Source organism: Scomber scombrus, chromosome 7, assembly GCF_963691925.1.
Source record: "Scomber scombrus chromosome 7, fScoSco1.1, whole genome shotgun sequence".
Classification (NCBI taxonomy): Eukaryota; Metazoa; Chordata; class Actinopteri; order Scombriformes; family Scombridae; genus Scomber; species Scomber scombrus.
Genome location: NC_084976.1, coordinates 16129719 through 16156005, shown reverse-complemented (window position 1 = coordinate 16156005; position 26287 = coordinate 16129719). Strand labels below are relative to the sequence as shown.

The window sequence follows — 26287 nt, the reverse complement described above, 5'->3', positions numbered from 1 at the left end:
ATCAAGCGGTTACAGATTGCAACCAGTTGAAAACAACTCACCTCACTCTACCCTCAAAGCATGTAGGAGAACCTACGGTCCTCAAGAATCACAAAAACAACGTATGAATGTAATATTCCATTTCTGCCAAGTCCATTCCTCTAAATTCTAGGCACTGTACCTTTAAGAGACATGCAATAATGTTTCTTATTTAATATTGTAACAATAGTGCTAACTCGGAGCAATATAAACACATGTTACAGGTAATAACTGTTAACATGGCCAATATCTTTTTTTATCAATTGTCTTTTTTAACAATATTAATCCCATTATAGTTTGAAAAATGCAACATGCCTAAACTGAGGAAGAGACACAGGGAGAAACAGGAAGAGGAAGTAGTCTGACTAACACCTGCATCGCAGGTAGCTCCAGGATCAAACATACTTCATTAAGTGGGTTAATCCACTTCAAATGGTGTTAATTACTGACTGCTTTAAGTCAGGGTAGATGGCTCAGTGACACTGTCATATGATATGACATGATATCCCTCTGTAGCACTTACAAGGCAGAAACCGCCACAATACAAACACGCAAAAATAGACGACTTCCTCGTTTAACCGATTGTAATAAATGACATATTGCAGGATAGACAGCACACACATGTGTTTATCATGTCATGAACTTCAGGCAGAGAAGCCGCTGCGACAACAGGTGTCACCGTCAGGTCTTCCGCACTTTCACTCACCTTTGTGTAATATAACATCCACAGCTCATACAGCCTTTCCTTTGATGCCATTCCGCCGCCCTTGTGGTTGCTCATTATCTCCTTGCCCCCCTCAAATAAACATACAATTGGTAAGCATTGTCAACACCAGGGCTGCTTGAAGTTGTTTCCTAAAAGCAGGAGGTCGCGGCACGCTCCAGTGAACCATTCCAGCAAATCCAGGCAGAATTTTTTAAAAATCCACGCAAAAGTGCTTTCCTTTCCGCTTCGACGCGCAAACTTATCAGAGTGGCATGAAAAAGCAAAACATGACGGTGTGATCACTGTCGCATTAAGTCAAACCAGGAACAGAAATGCGTGGAAATGTATGTCTGGAGAAACACCCATGTCCGCATTAAGAGCGAGCTTGTTGCCGTATGATTCCTATTGGAGAGAGTTGCGACGGAAGCTACAGATCCCAATACACTCAAAAGCAGAAAAACATGACAGCGCTTCCCATACTACGGATTGAGTCAGTTATTATAGGTGTGCAGCCCTGCGCTGAGTGATGAGGAGGGGGCAAGTTATCATCAACTAGTGTCTGGCACTATCAACAAGCAAGCAGCAAAGAGTTGACTGTGGATCATGCTCACAGGTAGGCTGGTGTTCTTAAAGACACACACACACACACACACACACACACACACACACACACACACACACACACACACACACACACACACACACACGCACGCACGCACACACGAGAGAGGCAGCCTCCTCCAGCAAGTAGTAGATGCATTAACAAAACACACTTTATTTCTATTAAGTAATCGTCATAATAGAAATAATATACATATATAAGACATACAATCATTCACAATTTTAAGGCTAAAAGCTTGTGTTGTGAAATGTCTTTAGACAGAGGATAAAGCTGTCAGTTTGTGCTGATAACATAAAGACACACGTGTCAGGTCATAGTAATGGGGAACATTACATTAATTGCATGGAGACTTACCCTAAACCTAACCATCACCACTGCTTCCTTAAACCTAACCTCTCCCCTAACCTTAAAACCTCACTGTAACCTTAACCACTGACCCCAGCCTTTTCCCAACTGAAGACAATGCTTTTGTCACCACTTGAACAAGCTGCCCCCAATCAACTGATCCTAATCCAGAAATGTGTCCCTAAAAGTAGCTTATGACAGACCACATAAACAAGCAGTGAACTTCACACTCTAACAGCTACTTATAATGACTGCAGGTGCCTTAATAGGCTGTTATGAATACTTTTGTCACGTTGTTTCCTGGATGGAGACTGTAAAGCAATAAAGGTGTAAACACAGATATCTATTGACAGAAAGAGTGCGACTGAGATCAAAGGTGAAATAAAATATTTTTTATGTTTGGGTTGACATTAATTCAGTTTTGCATTCAAAATATAACTAATAAAAGTGCAGAGGTATGAGCATGTACACAAGCGTCAAAAGTAAAAGGACTCATTATAAAGAATGATCCCTTTCAGAGTATTTAATTGGTGATGCATTACCTTATAAGAAATATTTGGATGTTGTACAGGTGGTGTTTGGTCTACTGTAAACCCACATGGAGAAAATCGTACCATTTCATGTCAAAACAAGGTACTCACACGCATTTCAATTGTCTAGAAAGTGTTTATTCTTGAATACAAAGTGTAAGTAAAGTTTAAACTGTTGTATTGGTTTTAAGTAAATCATAAATTTACAAAAAAGAACGGTTCTTGAAAGTATGCTTGGATCAATCAGTACATGAAGGTTTTTCTCTGAGTATTATTTTAATGGGTTTTGTGTATATTTGTCATGTTTTTGTAGGTCTGTCAAACAGATGTTGTCTGTAAAATAAAATGTACTTCATCGTTAGACATTGCAGTGTGTCTGTTCTGTACAGAGTGGAGTTTACTGTACAATGTAGCTGACTTTGATCTATTACCTATGTCTGGAGGTATTTTTTCCCCCTTTTTCTGTGTGCCACATTTACTCCAAATACACTACTTACTTTAATGTCATGGATTTACCTGAGTTATGCTTCTGATCATTCAGGTTTGAATTGTCACATGCTAATTGTTGGTCATTATGAGGATGGACACAGTGAAGCTTGAGGCAGTTGTATTACCATGACGACGGCCTACATTCCTATCCAGGACCTGAGTGTGACCGTCCACAGGCGGGACAATGTGCCAGTCTTTCCTATGTGTGATCTTTATTTACTTGAATGTAGACTTACAGGTCTGCTAGTAGTCTATAAGCAGGTTTAAATAGGCTATTCAAAAATAGCCTTTAAGCTACTGAAAGTTAAATCAATTTAGGTATCATTAGGCCTACTTGTGCCAATAAATCCAAAATACGCCCTATCATAAGCTTTTCTGTGTTTAAAATTGGCCAAATCTCATTATACTCAGTAAGAATTAGATTTTGAAATAATACCTTTTTTAAGTTTAATTAATGTAATAATTTACTTTTGAAGCTATTTGTCAAGCAAACAAAACAATATCACATGATCAGACACCAGGCCACTACAATCGATAGGCTCGAGGGTCGAATCTACAGCCTGAATCAGGAGCGTTAATGGATTTCAGAGACAACCGAGCGGCGTGTAGAAACAAACATGGAGCGAAATGTTGGTTCACTACAGGTGCAGGCCCTGAAGAGAAAAGAAAGGCTAAAAGCATTAAGAGATAAACAATTTCATGTAAGTATTTGTCTGGAGATTAAATGTCTGATAAACAAATGTCGTTAGGCCTCGGTGGAACACGGCTTTATATGTAGTAAGGTCATGTTTAGCAGATGTAGCTTGTAGCTAACGTTAGCCTTTAACCTACATCATGCAAACCAGTCATAAACCTGCTTCTTTGCTTTGTTGCTGTGCTTAAGGGGAAGTAAAACATGTCCAAATGTTATAGAGGTGTAGCTAAATTAAATTTAAACTGAGTCAGAGTGTTTTGTACTGTATTTATTCTCATGTTAGTGTTACTGTCTGTTAGCATGTTATCTTATATCCACAATAAAGCTGAAGGATTGAAGATCGTTGTTAATTTCTAACCTCAATCCTCTTTTTTTAAAATATATATGTTTATGGTGATGTATTTAAATGTGGTTGAATTTGCTTCACCTGCAGTTTTCAGCTGTTAAATGACAACTCCAGGAAGTTATCACCATTGATTAGTATTAAACCTTTCAGACCACTGACCAGGGTGTTCAGTCAACACTGGTTAGTCGCTGGTCATGATAACAAAACACTTGGTGGTACTTTAGGTCCACAGAGACAGAACCACACAAACCAAAGAAAATGTCCCATAGTTTGTTTGGTACATATCAGTAAGGCTGGGTATCGTTTAAATAGTTATGTTACCCATACCAATCCAAGTACCCTTACAGTGATACCGATACCAATTGAGTACTTCATTTGATACCCCATCATGTGAATAGAAGCATTAAATTGCAGAAAATGCTGCCACTTCTCCACATGTAAATGATTTGATTTTTACACAAACGCAACTTTAAAGTCTTCTAATTGTTACTATTTATTAATTGAAGAACACTTGCGTTAATTGGCTGTGAGCAATCCATACAAACAGTCATGTTCTAGCTCTGGGTGCAAAAAGGATCGATTGCAGGTATCGTTTGATAGGCGATGTTTCGATGCTACTTGGTATCAATTCATGTCGGTCGATACTCTAAAGGTATTGAGTACCGATACCCAGCCTTACATATCAGTCTCAACTTTATTGGCCATGTATGTTTATGTATAGTTCGGGGTTTGACTTTGGTTTAGTGGCTCTCGTTGTACTTACACATAAGTCTTCAGAGAGATACACAAAGCCAGCAAGCCGAACAAAGATAATAATGAACATAAGATAAAAAAGTATCACTTAGCAAATGAATAAAAAAAATAAATAGGTAAATATGGAAACACCAAGTGAAGAACAACATACAGTGTCTGCATAAAAGTTAAACTGTTTCTGTAAACTGCAGACAGGATACAAATTGTGCATTTTGTATACAGTAGGTGGTTGTGTACAGAATATAAATATATAGCAATGAACGAAATGTATGCATGTTATTGCACATTTTGTGTTTGCATTTAAAATATGTATAATTTGTAGGCACAGTGGGTATTATAGTGTCATAGGGTAATTGCACAGTTACTGAGTTAACTGTTTATCAGGGTGACAGCAAGAAGAAAGAATCTGCGTCTTTGTTGGGTGGTTTTGGTGTACAGTGTGTTTTCTGTAGCACCTACAAGAGGGGAGTGAGTTGAAGCAGGTTTTGTTCAGGGTATGAGGGGTCTGCAGTAATTGTCCCTGCCTGTTTCTTAACTCTAGAGGTGCACAGGTCCTGGGCAGGTCGTCACTAATAATCTTTCCTGCTGACTTAACTGTCAGTTGTAGTCTAGTCCTGTCGATCCAAATCAGACGGTGATGGATATGCAGAGAACTGACTCGATGACTGCAGTGTAGAACTAGGTCAGCAGCTCCTGAGGCACTTTGAACTTTCGAAGATGGCGTAGGGAGTACAAGTCCTCTGCTGGGTCTTTGTGATGACTGTGTTGATGTTAGACTCCTTCTTGGGGTCCCAGGAGATTGTAGAACCCAAAAACGTGAAGGTTTCCACAGCCGACACAGTGCTGTTGAGTAATGTGACTGTTCAGTCTATGTTGAACTGTTTGGTATGTATGTGATGTTCAGCACTGCATGAGCAGGCAGTGCCTCAGTATTTTGCTGATAGAGATACAAGATACAAAGTGGCTGCAGGGAGGAGAGCAGTGATGCTGCTCTTACAGTCCTCACAGTACCGGAAAATATTTGGCATTTGGAAAATGCCAACTGAATGTTCAACATTAGTGAAAAAATCACTGTCACTCTGATATAGATCAGACATATAGAGTCTCCAGGTCCTGTACTGTCATTGAGCAAGTATCCATAATTTAACATCATATAATGCTACTTTTCATATATTGCATCAAATAGGGATTTTAAGTTGTTGTCTGCATGAGAGTAACCGTAACCATAGTAAGTAGAACTGCAATGCTTAATCAGGTACTTGATTGACAGAAAGTTAACAAATACAATTTAGATTAAACAGTGTTCAAATTCTCTGATTGCAGCTTCTGAAATAAAGATAGTAAATATTTTGGTTTTTTGGTTTTGGTGAAGAAGGAGCTGAGCCTGAGCCAAAACTCTCAATTTACTGGTCGATCTACGTCCCAACCCTCACCTATGGTCACGAGCTTTGGGTATTAACCGAAAGAAAGATATTACGGATACAAGCGGCCAAAATGAGTTTCCTCCAGAGTGTCTGGGCTCAGCCTTAGAGATAGAGTCAGAAGTTCAGACATCCGGGGGAGCCTAGGAGTAAAGCCGCTACTTCTCAGCATTGAAAGGAGCCAGCTGAGGTGTTTCGTGCATCTTGTCATGATGCCTCCTGGATGCCTCCCTTTATAGGGGGGTCCAGGCACATCCAACTGTGGGGAGACCCTGTGGTAGACCCAGAATACGCTGGAGGGATTATATATCCCTCCTGGCCTGGGAACGCCTCGGGATCCCCCAGGAGGAGATGACAAGCATTACTAGGGAGACAGATGTTGGGGTTACATTGCTTGGCCTAATGCCACCACGACCCGGCCCCGGATAAGCAGCAAATAATGGATGGATGGACAAAATAAGATGTTTGTGGATGTCACCTTGGGCTTTGAGCAAACTGATTTTATTTTGCTTTACCATTTTCATACATTTTATAAACCAGACGACAACAACTGGACAGGAGTAACATTATTTTGTGTCAGTCTATGAAGCAGTCCAGTCTTTTACCCGTTATGGAAAGAGCAAACTGTTACATCATGGCCTCACTGTAAGTGATCAGTGTCTGACTGGACCTATTTGTGTTCAAGTCTTTGAAAAAACAATAGAGGAAAATGATCAACACAATGGTACATTTATTACAGCCACTTGTTTTTATCAAGTCACTGAACTAAGAGTGGCACACTTGATTAAAAAATATGAAAAGTTGTAAAGTTATTTTCCTTGTAACCAACAATTAACAGAAGTGCGAGAGCTTCCAGTTTTAAACTATGGCTCTTTGGTAAATACACATTTGTCACGGTAAAAGGTGGAATAACTGTAATCAAAAGACAGACAGGGAAATGAGGATTTGATGAAAGTATTGACGTATTTCAGTCTCATTGAAGGTGTGCAGTCATCGGCACACGCTGCACAGTTAAGTGTAACGTCTGTGTGACTAGTGTTTGAGAACATTATCTTATCAGTAATTACCACCATGAAATTGTATGCTGAGCAAATTGTGATATAAAACTATGATAATGATGCTATCAAATGTTCATATCAACACACACCTCAAGTCTTGACCCACAAATCCTTCTGGACTGAGCTCAGGTTGTTGCACCAGACTTGCAGTAGAGCCGCTGTCTGCGTCGAAGCATTTAAATATGACGCTGTTATTCTATATTTCAGTTGTAGATATGAATTTGTCTTGCAACAGGAAACTCTGTTCAATGTGCAAGCCACTGTTTTGGCAGTTAGACGAGAACGTAATACACTAAACTGCCGTTGAATCGAACCTTACTGGCTCGGCTTGCAATGTTTGATAAACGACTGTCAACATTCCTGAAGCCTTGGGTTGTTTTCCTTTTGTTCTGCACTTCAAGAATGAGTCAGTCCCCCTGAATTGTTCTAGCAGGTGGACAGGAAGCCTCTTCAGGAAAATGTAAGATAGGCGGGGTTCGATATCCTTTGTTCCAACTTTTCACAAGGGGTCAATATGATTTTTTTCCCCTGAATATCTGCAAGGCTGTGTCATAATTTGTTTCCCCTGTTGTTTACACTGTAGATAGCTTACTGTAGGCCTGACGTTAGAAATGCTGTGGTTGTTAAGGTAACGTGTTAGCTCTTCTGTTATTACAGCTACTCCTGAAATGACTAGTGATCTGACTGTCCTAATTTATAAAGCCCAGTTCCCAAGCTACTATAACTCCTAAATAGCACAAGTAATAAAGCTCACTATGCACATGTGTAATTTGATTCCCAAACGACTGGCCAACACAGTAAACAAATGTTCTTTATACTGTTTACATATGCAAATATGTGACTAGTGTACATATCTTTGGAGTGGCAGCTCCCTGAAATGAGCTGATGCATGCCCTTATTTTTAAAAAGATATTCGAGTGTTTGGCCTTTTTGTCTTCTGTCATTGTCAGCTTTTTACATTTTTTAATGATTCAGAGATTTATTTATAGCAGAGTACCATGTTTATACACTAGAAACACTGTGGTCAGCCTGTTGACTGAAGAGTGATGTTTTTATTTGGAGAATACTGTACAGCAAATTTATTTTAATGATTGTATAAAAATGTTCTAACAGAGGCAAGAGGATGGAGATGATGAGCCAGAGAGGAAAAAAGCTTCACTAGAGGAGCCTGCAGAAGAGAAGCACAGGTTGGTTTATCATCACACCACACAACCACCCACACACACACACACACACACACACACACACATACACATGCATAAACATGCCTTTTTGTTTTTGTTTTGTTTTTTTTAGACATATTTTCATTAACACACATCATGATCTCTTCAATTATAGGTCAACGTTGCTCGCCCGTTTAACTGAGGCTTTTTCAGCAGCACAAACGGAACTGAAACTGATATGCAAGTACATCATTAGAGCATTTATCTGCCCTCTATCTGAACACCATCTGCTTGTAACACGGTGCATGTCATGCAGTGTTTACACTGGGCTCGATCACAGCCTCGTACTATTAGCTGCTCAAATATCCTGCAGCTTACTCAACTCGGTGTGTTAGTCGGTAGGAAGAAGCAGCCATCTTTCCTGTCCTACAAGACCTTTTTCCATTGTTTATATTTAATGACTGTGCACTGAGGGAGTGCCTCTGTATTTCCTCCAGCCCAAGAAGACAGATCACTCTCATGAGAAGGAAAATAGCTGCAGTGTCTAAGGGCCTAATTTAGACATTTGTCTGAGAAGAAAATAGATCAGTCTTGATGTGCTCGTTTTTTGTTGGGTTTTTTTTATGTTCTGCATAATATGTGTAGCAGAGTTTGTAATGTATCTTGTGATTAGTATTAAAATTGCACGAGAGATCAGATTGCCAAACTGTGACTTGAAAAAACAGAAGAATCAACCTATGAGTCTTATTTTTAAATGAAAATATTCACAAATGAGACATCAAAATAGATCGACTGTCCCTGTGTGTGATCTATTCCACAAAAGGGACCAAATGCAACATGCAGGTTTTCCTGTCACATGTTAAGTGTTTTTTACAGCTGCTTTTTTATGTTTGTCTTCAAAAATGTAGATATGGATAGATTGGTTTCCAGCAAATGAAGTTAAAGGAAGTGCAAAAGCTTCCTAGATATTGAGTTACATATTAGTGCTAATTATTTTTGATAAATGAAAAGGCTGCTCTCTGAGGCCTGGAGTTAATTTGACTGTGGTGAATGGGGCAGGTTGCTTGATACCATTGTAAACACTGAACACTCTGCTGCACATCCTGCCTAGACACAGATCACCTCTCTAAACATTTTTCTGAGGGCCACACTTGGGTCAGTGCTCTGAATTTATCACCAGCTCTCTTTGATGCCCCAGTATGCTTCAAGTGGAAATGTGTAAACACACTCCAAAGGTTTTGTCGCATCAAGTTAAGAGACTGTTAAGAAAAAAGGAGAGATGTCAACCTTGGACGCCAGAAAATTTACACCTTCAGTCTGTTTATCTTTTTTTATGTCCTGCTTTTGATGAGACCGAACAGTGTAACTCAGTATCTATAACAAAATATCCTGACATTGTGTGAAACTTGGTCCGGATATTAATGGTTCCCAGTAGATGAAACCCTTGTTAATTTCCTCTTAAACTAACATGTTGGACCATGATAAAATATCTAAAGACCTAATGGCTCGATATCTATTTCCTCATATGATGAGCAGTATGAATGTTTTGGTGACCCCTGACCCTTTCTTTTGATGATCAAATTCATTTGTCTGGGAGGAAGAACTCTTTGGAAATATTGTAGGAAGTTACACGACCTGTTGTTTCACCATATGGCTATATTATTCCTCCCGAGTGGAAAGCTCTTGAGAAACTTTAAACCACAAATATGTTGTTTGCTTCCCCTGAAATGTAAGTATTGTGGAGTGTGAGCAACATAGCACTTCACCAAGGCTGCTAACAGGACATAGTTTTTTGAGGAGTGCTCCTCCTCAGACCTCAATTTAGGTTTTTAAGTAATTTTATGACTTTATTAGAGAAACATAGTAGCTAGATGTCAGATAATGAGAGAGAGAGAGAGCACACGCAACACATCCCCAGTCAGATGTGAACCAGTGCCATTGGGCTGCAACTAACGATTTTTTTATTTATTTATTTTTTTTAAAGATATTTTCTGGCATAGACGCCTTTATTTGACAGTAGAGAGACAGGAAATTATGGGACAGAGAGGGGGGTGTGACATGCAGAAAGGTCCGCCGGCCGGGACTCGAACCGGGGTCCGCTGCGTATACGTCATGCACTCTTAACCACTCGACCACCTGCGTGCCTAACGATTATTTTCATTACTGACTAATCTGTTGATTCTTTTTTTTATCAATTAATCATTTAGTCTATAAAACATCAGAAAAATGTTGACCACCATTTCAACAAAGTCCAAGGTACAACTTAAAATGTCTTTGTCCCAACTGATAGTCCACAAAACCAATGAAGATGAAATGAAAATGAGAGAATATTTGTATTATTATAAAATCACATGATTATATTAAGGGCCAATAAATGATTATTTTTACCCAATGAAATAATAACATTGGCACTATCTCACACATTTTGACATTGAATGAGTTCAGCCTTGGACGAGCGCCTCATGTGTACTGCAAACTCCAAGCTATGAATCTCAATGGCTCGCTGTTTGCTGTCAGGGCTTCGACAAACATCAACCTTTTTATCCTCTTTATTCCATTTGTTTTATTATAGTGACAGTGTTTTGATTTGTCATATTTATATTACTCATAAGATTTAGTTTTACTTAAGATAAATCCAATAAAGTGTCTTTTTAAAAACACATTTTATTTGATTTATTGTGACTGCTCAAGACAATTTTCAATGCTGTCGAACACGGGTGACTGTCTGTATCCGGAGGACAAAACAAAATTAGATTTAAGACATTTCCAAGGACAACGTAAATTGAATAAGAATTGAATTTAATAGTGAGATGGAAGACAAAACATATTCTTCTGCTGACACAGCCTTTTCAGGAGAGATTCAGGAGGCATGGAGAGAGATGAGTGAACTAAGACTGGACCTCACTCAGCCAAAGTCAGAACATGACTAGCATTCCTGCCCATACCCATACAAGGCAGCGGTCTGTCTGTTGGCAGTAGGCGTGTGATGAATGTATCGAGAGCGCACCCTCTCTAGCTTCATCACAAATCCACGTTAAGCTCAGAACAGCTGATAACTCTCTCGGTCTTGTGCTTGGTCAGACAATAGTTTACCTCTGCCTTTGGACCCTCTGTATAATCAGCAAAGATGTCCGATAAGCTTGCCAAGAATTCCTCCGTGCCGAGACGTGATGAAAGACTGAATAATTCGACATCAAGGAAAGCATTCCTCAGCTGTTTGCTGCTCTCCTAAAGTCTTTGCCCAGGAGCAGGTGGAACATGTTAATCAGACGTGTTCATAGGAATAAAGAGGGACATTATTCCCAACCTCCTCCTAGACATTAGATGTGCAGCTGTGTAGGGATTGCAGATGGTCTTTTTAGTCCATTTAGCCTGCGGTGGAATATATTTGCCCACACTGCCACCTGCTGGAGCTCAGGAGTGTAGAATAAAGAGTGAGGGTTGATTATGAGGCATTTACCACGTTTTTACTCTCTTATAACTATTAACACTAAAAGTACTCACCTTTTTTCTGTCTCTCTTTCCTCAGAGAGCTGAAGCTGAGAAACTATTCTCCAGAGGATGAAGAGCTGAAGCAGAGGCAAGTGCCCAAAGCCAAACCTGCATCAGGTGAGAAGTCCTCCATCGTGTACAAAACTTACTCACTTGATTTTTGGCTTCATAGTGCATGTTTTTTGGGTTTTATTATTTTATATTTTAATGTCATACTTTATTTATATCACCCTTTCAGAAAGTTTAGTGCACATAATCGTATATAATTTATGTATGATGACAAAAATTCTTTGTTTGCAGTGGAAGATAAAGTAAAAGACCAGTTAGAGGCAGCAAATCCAGAGCCCATCATTGAAGAAGTGGTGAGTACTCCCTTCTGTCTAAATGTGATCTCCTCTTTTGAAGTGTAAGTGGTTGCCATATTCAGCTGTTTTCTTTCTTCAGGATCTGGCGAATCTTGCCCCAAGAAAGCCAGACTGGTAAGACCATTCTGAAAATTAGTTTCCAGCCTGTACTGCACATAAATCTGGGTATTATTAAAATAATCTGTTGCTGACATTGTGATTTTGAATCTAGGGATCTAAAGCGTGATGTCGCAAAGAAACTGGAGAAGTTGGAGAGGAGAACGCAGAGAGCCATCGCTGAACTCATCCGTTAGTACTTTCCCATTTTTTACGTCCTATCACTGAATTTTCCTGACGCTGCAGAGAGAAGCCTGTGTGAGCTAGACAAGAATATTAGGCTAATTGCTTTGTGGTTTTCAGACTCCACAGAGGTTTGAAACCAACAGATAACATAAACTGCGCGATTCCTCAACTGATGTGTGATCCAGATTCTTAAAATAGACACAAGGTTTCAGGAGAATGCAAAACCGGTTTAACTGTAACAAGAGGTTTTCCCTTGTTTTTGATGTGACTGTGATTAAACATTGCCTCCATTTACTAGCATTACGAGTTAAGATAGCCATGTTTTGTTATAACATGTATTTTCATAATGACCCAGTTAATTTGCCTGGCTTCTTGACTGCCATTAAAGAGTTCATAGTTGCATGTAAACAGACACAAAGAGTCATTTCTTTAACCCAGACAATATTCCAGCTACATTTTGAGGTAAATAAAACATGGTAGCTGTATTTGTTATCAATATAAAGGACTTTTTTTTATATTTCCTTACATCAGAAGTAACTCTGCAACCTGCCAGCATACTATATGATCTATGGACAGGGTATCACAAATGCACCATGGCTGTTTTCTTACTTTGTTTACTCATAGCAACAGGGACAATTAATCACAAGTTGTCAATGGTGCATGTTTTGTTAGCTTAACCTGAATAGGCCAGAGTATGTCCAGTATCCTCACATATATATGTGTGTAAATAGTGATTGAGGTTTGAAGTGAAGGGATAAATATGATTGACCGTGCTTGTTTGTATCTGTTCAGGTGATCGTCTCCGAGGCAGTGAGGAGGAGCTGGCTGCAGCAGTGGGAGCAGTTGGAGTAGAGGAGGGAGACTCAGACTGAGATCTGACAGATGGGGAACAAAAGGAGACTGCAGTGTAATAGTGGAACAACACAAGGATGAATTACTGGGAATGTACTTTCACATCAACTTTGATCATGACAGAAAGTCGTTTTCTGTCAGGTCTTTCCCTTTGTGAGTCCTATGTTGTGTCATTGTATCGTTACGTATGAATATGTAATGATGCAATCTGTATATGTGGTTGGTGGTGCATTGCAAAAAGCCAATGTAACCATAGATATTTTTGTTGTAGTAATGTTTTGTATTTCCAGTAAAATATGAATTTTTTTCAAATGCCTTTTTCGTTATTTTTTTTTTAATGGGTAGTTTTGTCGTTGAGCATCCAGTAAGAGAAAACACACTTTTTAAATACATCATATTTATTCAGAAAATTATCTGAAAACTCACTCTAATCATCATTAAGTGACCTAAGCACCAGTGGCGGCTGGTGACAAAAATGTTTGGGGGGGGCGCAGTTTGATGGTTGGTGGTCCTTGGGTTAGTGTCAAATAAGCCGTAGCACCACTTCATACCGCAGCAAAAAAATATAAATAAGAAAGAAAAACTAATCTAAAAACAACACGACACACTATAATGTCCCCTGGTTTGTCCCAGTATAGTATCTCTGACCCACAGAGAGAGGAATAAAAAATTATAACCAGACATGATAAAATGCCCATTTCACTCACATCACTTAAAGATACCAGCAGTTAAAGCAGAGTTACCAATAAGGTAATATGCTTAAAAAGAGACACCACCTATATTTTAGTTATTGTGTCTTCAGTCCTGATTTCACTGTAATCTGTTAGTTGTTGCAATACCTAAACATGACAATAGATGGCGCATTAAGCACTATACACTGCTGTGATTAGGCATAATTTATTTAACTTATTTTAATAATGAAATGTACCCAAATCAACTGTAATAGTCAAAATTACTTCCATCATTTCTTATCCTGCATTTATGCATTTTAGTTTTTTACACTTCATAGTTATGTCTTTTATAAAGTATTTTTTAACACTTTACAATATTAATAACAGCAATGCAGCTACTACCTGATCTTTTATATGTCCTGTTGGAGCTGCTGGATGCAGCCACTGACTGAATCTATGTTCCTCTTCTGGAGCTTGGCATAGCAGAGGTCTACATGTGGCCAGATGTGGTGAAACAGCTGCAGAAAGAGCTCCGCAATGCTAAGTCTGCTAAAAACAACTTAGCTCCATGCTATTTTCTCGATGGCTGCAGCTTTCTGTTTGATTTTTTTCAGAGAGATGTTTTAGGTCTCGTTCCCCTGTCGTTGTCCACAACGTTTCGGTGCTGACACTTTGAAACAGGAAACAGATAAAGCAATAAAAGCAATAACTCACACTGCATCCAGCTAGCCAGCTCCGTTTATCATAACAGCAGCAGGAGATACTCTCAGCTCCTCCATCACCTGCTGCTGCTTTATCCTCTTTCTCTCTTCTAGTTAAAGTCTTGTGAAATTAGGTTTTTGTAGAGAAATTACAAAATAATCTTCTTTAATTTCCGCGGCTCCACTTTAACGTCATCTCCTGAACCTACCGTCAGCAGGAGTTTGGGTGACAGCAGCTGACGGGACGGCGTGAATGACAGCCAGAACTGTCCAATCACAGTAGATTAAAAAACATGAAACAACAACAATTCGCTGCCAATAAAAGTGGGCGTGTCCGGGGCGCACTGAGCTGTGCCCCGTCGGAAACGTGACGCAGGCCAATGAGACAGCAGCCTCAGGTCACATGCTTGTCAAAAGTTTGAGGGCTTGCATTGACTTCCATTAGTCCGGCGCCCCACATACAGGAAGTACATATAGAAATTAATAAAATACCATTTGGAATCGATTTATAATGAATGATGACAGGTGCTTAGAGGCTAACAGGACCATCTTGCTAACAAATACTATTTATTTCATAATTATTTAGCATTATCTAATTCATTTATGTTTAATATGTTTAAGTAGATTTTGGCCAGATATTTGATGGGGGCGGCGCCCCAGCGCCCCGCATTGACGGGTAGTTACTGCAATATTAATTCAGTGCAAAATTAAGTCTTGCTACTATTGAATCAAAATATGTTTTGATTCAATGGGTGATTAATAGAGAAACAATGAAATAGAGAAACAATGATGAACAAATAGCAGTAAGCTGTTTTTGGTATGACATTCACTAGTGATATCTATTGCAAGCACCTAAATATCTGTTCCGAAATGACACAATCCTATACTTTCTCAATAAAGTGCATCTTCTGTCCACCTAGGCCCAAACTGCCTCCTCAATAAGGAGGATATTGCACAGCTCATGTCACTAGCACCAGGCCACCTGCTGCCGTCAACAGCTTTCCTATTCTCAAAAGGCCAAGGCGCTAAAGAGAAACAGAAAGCATCACTGCTCTTCTGAATTTCACTTAATCTACACAAATATGTGACTTTAAAGGTGTCATTGAAATGGTTAATAGCCCATGACTAAAATACAAAACAGATCCTCCTATACACTACAACCCTCAAAAATATACAACATTGGAGATGAAGCTCACAAACTACAGACATTTATAGCAAGATGACTAATACTGCAAAAAGCCCAAACTGAAGTGTTGCAATTGTGGAAATCACACTAAACCTAGATAAACTGAGATATTGGCGGTTCAAGGAAGCATCAAATCTTAAACCGTGGGCGAGGCAGAGGTTGTTTTGGCACTCAGTGTGGAAGAATAAATACTCCTGCATGCAAATTAGCCAATGATAAAGAGTTATCACTTGTCAGAAGCGCAAAATGGCAAGGAGGAGGCCAATATTCTCAAAACGAAACAGACCTCCACAGATTTAGCCCTTGAGCAGGATTGCTGTTGACCTATTGATGATTAGTTGTTAGGATGGATGATACTCTGACTTGGTGCATTCATGGCTTCCTGGTGATCACTGGGTACAGAAAGTGGCTGACTCAAGGCAGTCAGTCACATTGCCCTCCACCAGATTCGATCTTCCTGGCTGCAGGACCTAGCTCCACCTTGCACACCCTCTGGGCAAACTTCAGCGAGCACAGTGTCTCTCCCACGTTACTGTCCAGAGCAGACACCTATAGAAGAAAAATTTAAATAAAATCAGGGTCTTCACAAGGGACAACACAGGCTTATAAGCGTAAATTAATGCAAATATGACTTCTGATATTGTAAATCTATACATTTGTGTCAGTAATTTTACCTGCACCACCATGGCTGTCTTACTGCCTTTGCCCAGGGAGTCTTGTAATAAGTATGTAAGGCGGGAGTTCCTGAAAGGGATGTGAGTCTGCCGTGCCCTCAGTGCCTGAATGACATCCCCCAGTGCCAGCAGGGAGCGGTTGATATTCTGGGCCTCCTTCAGCCTTTCTCCCTCTGCACCAGACTTCCATACCCTCTCCGAGCCTGCCAGGTCGACCAGGTTCAACTTGCCTGAGGAAAGAAAAGCAAGTTCTCGTTAATGGTGGAATGATGAAAACACTAACCTCAGACCTTCAAACACTTTTTTTGATGAGTGTGTGGACTGACCGGTGGTTTTGGACCCGGTTGCGAGGTCAGTGCCCTCGACAGTGATACAGAGCAGAGCATGGGAGCGGGAGCTGTGCTGGTTCATCTGAGTGCCGAAGGTGATCCTGTTCCTACGGGCTGTGGCTAAAAGCTTGACACAAACAAAAATATTTCACGTTTTTATGTTGAACCATACAAATTATGATTAAAACTCATTGGAGCAACATTTGTCACCTTCTTGATGTGCTGAAAGCTCTTAACCTCGACGACCCTGAGGCCCGGGACATGCAGCTGTCCTGTCCCGTCCGGGTTGATTTTAATGTCCAGTTTCTCACCGTCCTTACTCAGGAGGTCTCTGAGAGACAAAAAAAGAAAACACTGTCTAGTAGCTCTAACTTGGGACAGGCAGGGATAAAAAGATATCCAAAGAAAGGTGCAGCATACCTTAGCACCTCATTATAGATCTCCACAGAGCTGACACTAACAGTGTAAGACCACATGTCCTTCCTCTCCTCGATCTCACTGAAGAGATGTTTCAGGGCTCGCTGGTTGATGCCTGGGTTCTCCACACTGCCCTATCAATCAAAAGATACTCAGCCTGCAGTCTACATTATGCACCAAATACCTGTACAGATATGTGTGGTGCTAAAATAACCCATCACTTTATGACTGTTTAACTAGTAAGTATACCTCCATGGTGTAAGTTTTTCCAGAGCCAGTCTGTCCATAGGCAAATATGCAGACATGGTAGCCATCGATGCAGGAGGTCACAAGAGGCTCAATCTCCTGAAAGACCTAAGAACAGCAAATGTGGGGTTAGAGTTCCTGTTATGATTTTAACACCTTTATACATTAATAAGCGTATTAACTACCTCTTCCTGTGTTGCCTGAGGATGGAAGACCTTGTCCAGTTCAAAGATGCGACCCTTTCCTTTGTTCAGCACATTGAGAGAGGACTCGTTGTTTGGGTCTGTCGTCACCACCACAGACTGGCCCTCCTTGTGCTGGTCCTCCTTCAGCACAGGCTTCACGCGACACAGCACGCGGATGTTGCCTGAAAGCACAAATCCAGGTTAACAGTGCATATTTTATTTTCAGCACTGAACTTCATCTTTTCTCTCTCGGCATACCTTTAAGCTCGACCAACTGTTCATGGTACTTCCTGCGCAGTGCAACCTCTTTCCTGTATTTCTCAAGAAGATCTTTGTTGGCTTCAGACATCTCACTGATAGCTGCTGAAATCTACCAAAGACAGAAAGGAGTGAAAGCTACGGGAAACACTAGTTTCATCAATTTGGTCATTATTGTCTTTCTCATAAATGCAGGGAACCAATAGTGAAGTGATGTGCTACCTGTTTTTTTGCTTCATTTATAGCTGCTCCGTAAAAGTCGGAGAAGTTTCGAACCTGGCTCCTCAGGCTGGCATAGTCTGTTTTCATGCAGCGCAGAGTAGGGGGGAGTGCTGTCAGACGCTTCTGTAAACCTGCAAAAAAGAAAAAGTAATGTAGGATCATGATCAAATAAGGTTTTGACTCAATAAATGTATTTAAAGTGTTCCATTTTCTTGTGTGCAGAAACCATAATCGTTTTATTATTCTGTAACTCACTGAAGAATTGGTCCTGCAGGTTCTGAAAATGTTCTGCTGAGCAGGAGGCAGCAGCCTTCACAGCCTCCTCCTTCTTCTCCTCCAAATGGCCAATCTCCTTCAGCAGTTCTTCTCTCAGTTTACTGATTTCTCGCTCGTACGCTGCAATCTGTCAAAGTTTTAGCACAGCAATTTATCAATCTGTCAGGTTGACTGGTCCAATGTGTGCAGGATCAGCTCTGTAATGAGTCCATCTGTCAATGAAATTGATCACGGTTGTGAATTTCCAGGAGCAAAGTGGAAACTTCCTGCTTGTGCCTTTGATTTTTCTCTGCTTTGATCATCCGTTCTCTCAACAGGGTGTGGTTTATCTACCCCTCTGGATTCTGTCAATTCTGCCTCTTTCATTTTTTAATTAAAGTTGATGGCATCAGGAGGACCACCTGGAATTTATTGCCAGTATTCTTGCATCTCAATGGCCACCATCCAACAGTAATAATTTGTGAACTGATGGACATTTAGCATTATTATGGAGAAATATTGTTAAAATGACTAATGATGCTTCATCTTATTGCTGTCTGGAACATGTTCATTAGCTTGTAGCACAGAAAGTTATTTACATCTACAAACAGAGGTTAAATATATTATATATTATATTTGTTTTCAGTTTCAGTCTGCTTGTGTGGGTGTACTGCATACGCATACATGTACTTATATATATGACACCAAACTTCTTTATTATGAGCGGCTTTCCTTGTTACCTTGTGCTGCAGATTACAGCTGTATTCATCTGATTTCCTGATGTGTTCCTCCAGCTGTTTGCACCGCTCATTCTGATTGGACAGCTTTTCAGACAGGAGCTCGTTCCTATGTCTGGCTTTACTCAGCTGCTTTACTGTGGCAGGTGATTCCACCTCCACAGTCTGGGTGACATACTGGGAAAGAACGTGAAAATTAAGGTTACAATGTCTGTCAATTTCCCTCTTCATAATAACCAACAGTGTATTTCCAGTTGACATATCTCAATCTGAAAGGCATCAAAAAGCTGATTTTAAAGTTTAACTGACACTTCAAATGTCGCTCTTCACTATTCAAACCAATTCTATTTTCCAATTAGAATTACCTTAACCACTGGCTCCTTGCCTCTCTCTCTGTCCAACTCCAGCTGAAGCTCCCTAACTCTGTCCTCTCTCTTCCTCAGCTCCTCTCCTCTCCTCCACTCGCTCTGTTCACTCTGTCGCTCCAGGTGTGACAGCTGCTCAGCACGCTGTTGGAGGGACATCTCCAGCTGCTGCACTCTGCTTCGGAGGTTCTCATTCTCCTAGCAGAGCAAATAAAACAATATACATTGAAAAAAATGTGTCTTTTGCAGTCACTGACGGGGGCCTTGGTAGTATGTCTGTGAGCTTTCAGCAACATCTGTGCACCTCACCTTTATGAGCAGGGTACTGGACTGGGAAGGGATGGTCGTCAGCTGCTGCAGGAGACCTGTAGTAACAGTCAGGCTCTGTTTCAGAGTCTCATTCTCCGCCGACAGACACAGTACCCTTTTCTCAGAGTCTGTGGCCCCCTGAAGACACAACGATGAGATGAGCCCAAGAATAAGAATGAGAGATGCATCAAAACCAAAACACATTGCCATTGAAATTCCACTGAAATTTATCCTCATAGACAGAACATAAAGTGTGGCTTGGCATTTCAATCAGTGGGTGCAGGAATACACTGTGGCTTCTTTGCTGATGGTTTGAAAAGTGACAAACACTTGATAAATTATTAAATCAATAGTTCACAGTGCTTACGGTGGCAGTTCTCAGTCTTGACAGCTCCTCCTCACGCTCCTCGATGCAACCCTTGAGATCATCAATCTGTGCAAGAAATTAGAACTCTTTAAAATGTCATATACTGTAATTCAACTTTACATTTAGAAGAAATGAATGTAATTGTGAGTCATAACTTGAAAATGAAGACACTTGCTCTTTCCAAATACATCAAGGCATAATACACTTTGACACAATCATCTGTTTTGGGTATTATTACTATTATTGATTGATTGATTGATTGATTGATTTAGTTTTAAAATGGATTTCAGGTAAGACATGTTTGGAATGAAATGAATATGCAGCTGCCCACCTGCTGTTGAAAGGCTGCTATACGCGAGTGTCTGTCCCTTTCCTTCTGCTCCAGCTGTGAGTGTAGCAGACGGAGTTCTCCTCTCAGCTTACTCCTCTCACCCTGCAGCCCATACAGAGACTCCACCAGCCTGTGGACCCCAGCGTGTGTCCCTGCATCACTGCTACACTCACCTGGTAGACATAAATAACAAATCATCAGCATGTTCATCATCAAACCATCGTCATATTCTTTCATCTTTGGGCCTATATTCATATTAGGCCACTCAGACACAATGCCAGCTAATATAATTTCAACATCCTTTGACCTGTTTTCTATTGAAGACTTTTCAGTTAAGACCAGTTTTCACAGTGCACTTGACCGCTTGCATGCGTGTGTGTAATATTAATGAACATTAAGTATGCATTTACAGCTCTTTCACGCACCACGTAGTCACTATGCAATGCAGTGAAGTTAACAACATTGCTGTGTTTCCACTCTCAAGTATCCAGGGCAATGTAACAGACTTATATGGCAACTCCAGCTTCTCACATGCAGCCAGGCTCCATTGCAGAACCCAGATTCACATTTACAAGATGCAACAACCTGCTAAAATTCCTCTGTAGTTCAAAGAGGAACACGAGCAGCACACCCCACAGCATTTTAATCACTTTCTTCCTCCTCAATGATGTATCACGCTCTGTCACTGCTGATTTTCATTGCAGGGCTTTATGCTAATTTTATCAACACACCATGTTAGGTTTGCTGTGTCACAGTGGTGCAGGAAGTGGTGGTGTGTGGTGGTGCCAGGAAGGACACACGCATAAAGGAGAGGCTGTAGCTGTGCACCAGGGGTGCTGATAAAAATGTGAAAAGTCACAGGCACTGAGAAAGGCTTTCAAAAATGTAAAAACAGCAACCTGAAATGGTGTAAGAAAGCTGATTTTCCTCCATCTCAAAAACACAAAGTAAGGACAAAAGTAAGTCTGAATTTTCTTGTTATGTTTTTGATAAAAGACTGCTGACTACTGAATCAAGCACCAGCCATTCATTCAAACAGATCAAATATGGAACAGAAGATCACAACCCAGCCAGATTTCATCAGTGGTGAAGACAATGCGTTTCCAAGAGGCAAAGCAACACTTTTACACTTAAAAGAACAGGTTCCCAATTTTTCAAGTCTGTCTTGAAACAACAGTCTGGTGCCCAAATAAACACTGACATGTGTAATAATTCCTCCTGTTCATAACTTAGGACTTAATGGACAGTACTTTCCTGTTCAGCTGAAGTGGAAGAATTGTAATGAAAATAATTTGCCACTAGAAAGACAGTACCTTGGAGAGATTTTGACGTGAATTGACTAATTTGGACAGCTGAAGCTTCATATTAGCTTGGAATAAACTTTCAAATACATTTTTGCACAAACACAGGGCTGTGGATTGTGTCCCCCATCACTTACACTGAAAGTGCATTAAGAGAGATCTTTTAATGCATCAGTATGAACAGGAGGAATGACTACAGAAAAAAACACATGTCGATGTTCATTTGGGCACCAGACTGTAGTTTTTTGAGAGACTTTTTGCTAAAAATTGCTAACTTGTCCTTTAAGATGTGCATGTTGCATTACAGTAAACAAACAAACCTAATGGTCTTACAACACTGGGACATGGACCCCGGGCTATTTTTAGTCCAACACGAGTGCACGTGGCACCTAGCATGTGCCAGACCTTGTAAGTGCACTAGCAGGGAATAAAACAGCACTCTCATCAATGTTTAATTCATGACAGCAAGCCACAGAGTCACTATACAAGTATCAAAGACTCTTGCCATATAATCTTGTATCTATGTCCTGCGACTAATGAGAGTCAGTATGCATGAGATCCTCCACTTCAACACACCTATACACTAAGATGTACACAGCCCGGCCTGGTCATCATACACATTGGCACATTTCTCTGAGGTGGTATCAGTCAACCTAAAGACAGGAATCTCATCTGTCTACAGCTTCATAGAGTCATGAGCTTGTCAACATACTGTAAATATGCACAGAGACAGAGTGGAGCCCTCAGGTCAGAGAACCATCTGGTCAAGTCTGAGACATAGCAGACACCAACATCCAGCCTAAAGCTTTGAGGTCAGCAGCAGCTGCACAGTGTTAGTCCAGCCTCTAATGCCAGCTTGACTTACACCAAAACCCTCATAAATCTAATCAGTCTGTTCCACTGCTGATGACGTTATTCTTCTATGAGAAGATCCCCACTTGAAAAAAATCCACAAAGGAAAAACCACTTCATAGGACACTGAAGTGTAATACACTGTCTTTAAAACTGATCGCCCGCATAAGCAAAAGAAAAGACCTCTCTTCTCTCCCTTTAAATGATCTCACTTCAAATCCTGTTCACATTTCAACAGTAATTAAAAAAATATTGGATTTCCAAAACTGTCAAGGAAAGAAAATATCATCCCCATCTCTATTAAATGACCCTGTAGATATACAGCTATCATGGCAAGTATCTTAAAGTGGCTTCCTTTATTCATTGTCCTTCTAATCCATGTTCCTCCATCCATCAGATGATCTCATCTAGTCTGAGGTCTCACAAAATAAATCTCCCTTAACTCCTTGCACAATTTGCTGCCCCCTTATTTATGTGAGCTTTTACAGCCCCGTGGCCTCTATTTCTCTTTGTTTTTCATCATTCTCAAACCCACCATATGGAAATCTAAACCCATCCTTCTTGCACCTTAATTTCACCCTCCCCCATTACCTCTTCCCTTTCTCCTCCCTCTAATAACCCAACCCTTCTCCTTTCCTCCTCACCCTCGCTCAGTGGACTGGGGGTTTGCTGCTGGGTGATGGCCTCCTCCAGGTTGCTGATGATGCTGTTCTTGTCCTTGAGGCGCTGGCGGTAGGAGGCCCGCAGGGCCTTCATCTGGCGGCGATGCTGGACACGGTGCCTCTTCAGTTGGACGCGGTACTGGTCAGCTTGCTGTTGCAGCTGCTGGAAGTGGGAGTACTGCTCCAGAAAACTCAGCAAGTGGGACATCACCGCCACCAAGGGAGAGTCTGTCACCTGCGCAGCACAGACACACAAATTTTATTCACACTGCAGAGGATCCTATTTGGGGACCTACTGATTTATGTTGTCGTTCCCGCAGAGTATAAACAGCTCAGTCAAGGTAATGATACAGTTTCACTACCTTTCCTGTTGTTTCCTGCTGAACTTGAGAAGCCCTCCTCTTCTCAGCCTCCTGCTTGAAGGACAAAAAGGCAGCCAGAGGAGTGCTTGCTGGGATGTCAGGACCAACTGCCTGATCTTCATCACTCAGAGACATTTCATCACTGTCACTGCTGCTGCCTGGATGACAACCAATCATATAAACAAAGATTAAAGGAATGCATCCACTGCTGGGAACACCCCTCACACACACACATTTTATCCATTGTATCATTCTTCTATATCATACAACAGTCCTTATGTTGGACTATAAATACTCTTATCTGAGCACTCACTTGATTCACTAAGCCGAGCACAAGCCTTTTTTCCAATTTTGGAGGTGTGGCCATCTTTCCTCCTGCTCCCTGTTTCCATGGAAACAGGTCCTTGCTCCTGAGCACAGCAACATATATGAGGGTCAGACGGTAACACACACAGAGAAAAAATATTTACACATTGCTCACATTGACATGCACAGAGCTGCATGCAATGGCACTATCCATTTGGATATCCTTTATAGTCATTGTTGTTGTCTAAATTGCCAAGGGGTATGTGATGCATGCATGTTACCCTGCAAAAAATGTTGACAGAGTATCCCCTGAGGCTGGACATGATGTGGCTAGACTTACGTCGGAGGAAGCTCCGCACGCCCCTTCCAAGGCTTCATCCTCCTCCTTCTTAAAGACAGTGTAGAAGATGTAGACTAAAAGGGAGTAGAAGGCATACATCTCCACGCTGTCCAAGAGTCCCTGTAAATGATATAAAAAAACCCACATAGGCTACACATCTATTATGCAACAAAGCTGAGCAGAAAAAAAAAATCTCATCCTGACATTCCTTTCCTTTCCATGTAATCACTCCATACAATCATGCATAATGATCTTTTTTTTTACCTTATCACATATCTTCTCCTCTTTGGCGATGACAATCTGACATTCCAGTCATTTGTATTCCCCTCTCATGCTCCATTTGTGTTGTCAATGATAAATCTTCCAATGAAGCTCTTGTTCTCAGAGCTGCAACAGCATCCCAAACCTTGAAGCTCCTGGGCGAATCCCTCTCTGCTGTTCTCTCTCCTCCCCTTTCTCCTCCTCCTCGCCACTCTGCTCCATCTACAGGCTGCATCTGCAGCGAGCATGCTCAGTGTAGTTTCCCTATCCGCTGCAGTGGTGGAGTGACAGATGCAGAATGGAGATTTTGATGCTAATACCAGCAGCCAGAGTTAGGCGAGATGGGCCCCTTCTTAGGTGCTCGTACAGATCACAAAACATACTGTAAATAGGCTTGCAAACATCTCAGTGTTTGCAGGTATACTATAAGTGGTACAGTAGGGATCACAGGTGTAACAGTAGGACAGTTGAACAGAAGCCAAGAGATCTTTGAAATGAAATGAAAGTTGTCAGTTTTATTCTTTATCAACAAAAAAGGAATAAATAAAAGTACATCAACATCTGACATTTTTAAAACATGTAAAACAAAGACTTTAACTGAGTGATGAATTATGACAGAAACACAGAAAGCACAATTACCATAATCCTTTTTTGTATTCTAAACTCACATCAAAAATCACTGAATCCCTGGTCACCTGAGGTTTAACAAAGGCACTGTCTCACAAACAGGCATAAAGACACAGTTGCTTGCACACAGACAGCAGTAAAAGTGCTGAGGCAGCTGCTCACAACTCTGAAATCCTGAGAGTCTGCAGTGTCCAGTGCAATTCTCTGTAAGGAAAACCAATACATTGCAAGGACAATCCTGTGGATAAACTAAATGATAAAAATCTGGTTTAAGTGATGGTGAAAACAAAAAAGGTTATTTCAGTTAACACTAAAGCTACTAAAAAACTGAGGTTAGTATCAAAAGCATTAATACGGATCAAATAGTCATGAGAATGTAAAAGCAGGGCCAAGAACTTAAACCACTGCAGATATTTCAACAGTGACAATGCAGAGGCTGCAGAATGAACAAGAACCGGACTCTGAAACAGTTGGATTTTGAAGCCCATAACACTAAAACTGAGCAGCTTAATAAATGTCATCCATACATAAACATACTTCCCGTATGCCTAAAAAGATCACTGTTGCACCACGGTGATGCAAAATGCCACCATGATATGTAAATTGTGGTAACAAATTTTCATTCAAATGACTGTTTCTTTGTATCTCTGTCTTTTTTTAAACCCAGTGCTATCATTCAAATGAAGCTCATGTGGTGTTCAGCCAAGGTCATGGTTTAGCAGCTACTGTATAATCAAGTAAGACACAAGTGGGCTTCTGTAATAGCACAATACAAAATTTAGTTTCCTTAATGAAGGATTTCTGAAATACTGTTGTGAATGGCAGCTCCAGTTTGACTTTCCATTAACACACTGACAACTTGACCTGTTTTGTGACATATAACAATAGTATAAGAAAATACTCTGCCCTAGTTGAAAATAGCCCTGGTTGACTGTTTTGTTCATTAATATTCTGGCCTTACGCATGTTATCATGTAGTGCATGTGACGACGTCCAATGTAGAAACTAGTGCTGCAACCAATGATTATTTTAATTATTGACTCTGGTTACTCTTTTAGTCAAGAAAACATATGGGGGGGGGTTTCTTCTTCTGATCCCCCCAAAAATATTATTTTTTTATGACTGGAAGACAAAAGCAGTACATCCTCATATTTGAGATACTAGAACTTGCTGAGGTTTGGAATTTTT

At 40.6% G+C, this 26287-nt stretch overlaps 3 protein-coding genes across 4 annotated transcripts in view; 1 reads left to right on the top strand and 2 right to left on the bottom strand.

Annotated features, from left to right (window-relative positions):
- nbeal2 (neurobeachin-like 2) overlaps positions 1 to 1237 on the bottom strand; it is a 35335-nt gene extending 34098 nt beyond the window's left edge. For both annotated transcript variants that reach the window (XM_062422000.1, XM_062422001.1), the window contains exon 1: positions 725 to 1237. In XM_062422000.1, coding sequence (XP_062277984.1) covers positions 725 to 799 — 75 coding nt within the window. In that variant the 5' untranslated portion in view covers positions 800 to 1237. The remainder of the gene's footprint in view (positions 1 to 724) is intronic.
- Positions 1238 to 3313: 2076 nt separating this feature from the next.
- On the top strand, positions 3314 to 13420 carry ccdc12 (coiled-coil domain containing 12). Its single transcript, XM_062421999.1, has 7 exons — positions 3314 to 3411; positions 8096 to 8169; positions 11675 to 11754; positions 11938 to 11999; positions 12082 to 12116; positions 12214 to 12290; positions 13077 to 13420. Exons 1-7 carry the CDS (start codon positions 3328 to 3330, stop codon positions 13154 to 13156), a joined length of 492 nt encoding a protein of 163 aa, XP_062277983.1. The 5' UTR covers positions 3314 to 3327; the 3' UTR covers positions 13157 to 13420.
- A 2697-nt stretch (positions 13421 to 16117) lies between these two features.
- On the bottom strand, positions 16118 to 24311 carry si:ch211-257p13.3 (kinesin-like protein KIFC3). Its single transcript, XM_062422618.1, has 19 exons — positions 24213 to 24311; positions 23880 to 23976; positions 23567 to 23724; positions 23187 to 23439; positions 20390 to 20562; positions 20059 to 20124; positions 19692 to 19829; positions 19383 to 19580; positions 19021 to 19194; positions 18281 to 18428; positions 18026 to 18156; positions 17804 to 17915; positions 17546 to 17727; positions 17364 to 17468; positions 17118 to 17248; positions 16908 to 17028; positions 16695 to 16824; positions 16369 to 16598; positions 16118 to 16243 (listed from the first exon to the last, which is right to left on the bottom strand). The coding sequence occupies exons 1-19, from the start codon at positions 24309 to 24311 to the stop codon at positions 16118 to 16120; spliced, it is 2772 nt and encodes a 923-aa protein (XP_062278602.1).
- Positions 24312 to 26287: the final 1976 nt, after the last annotated feature.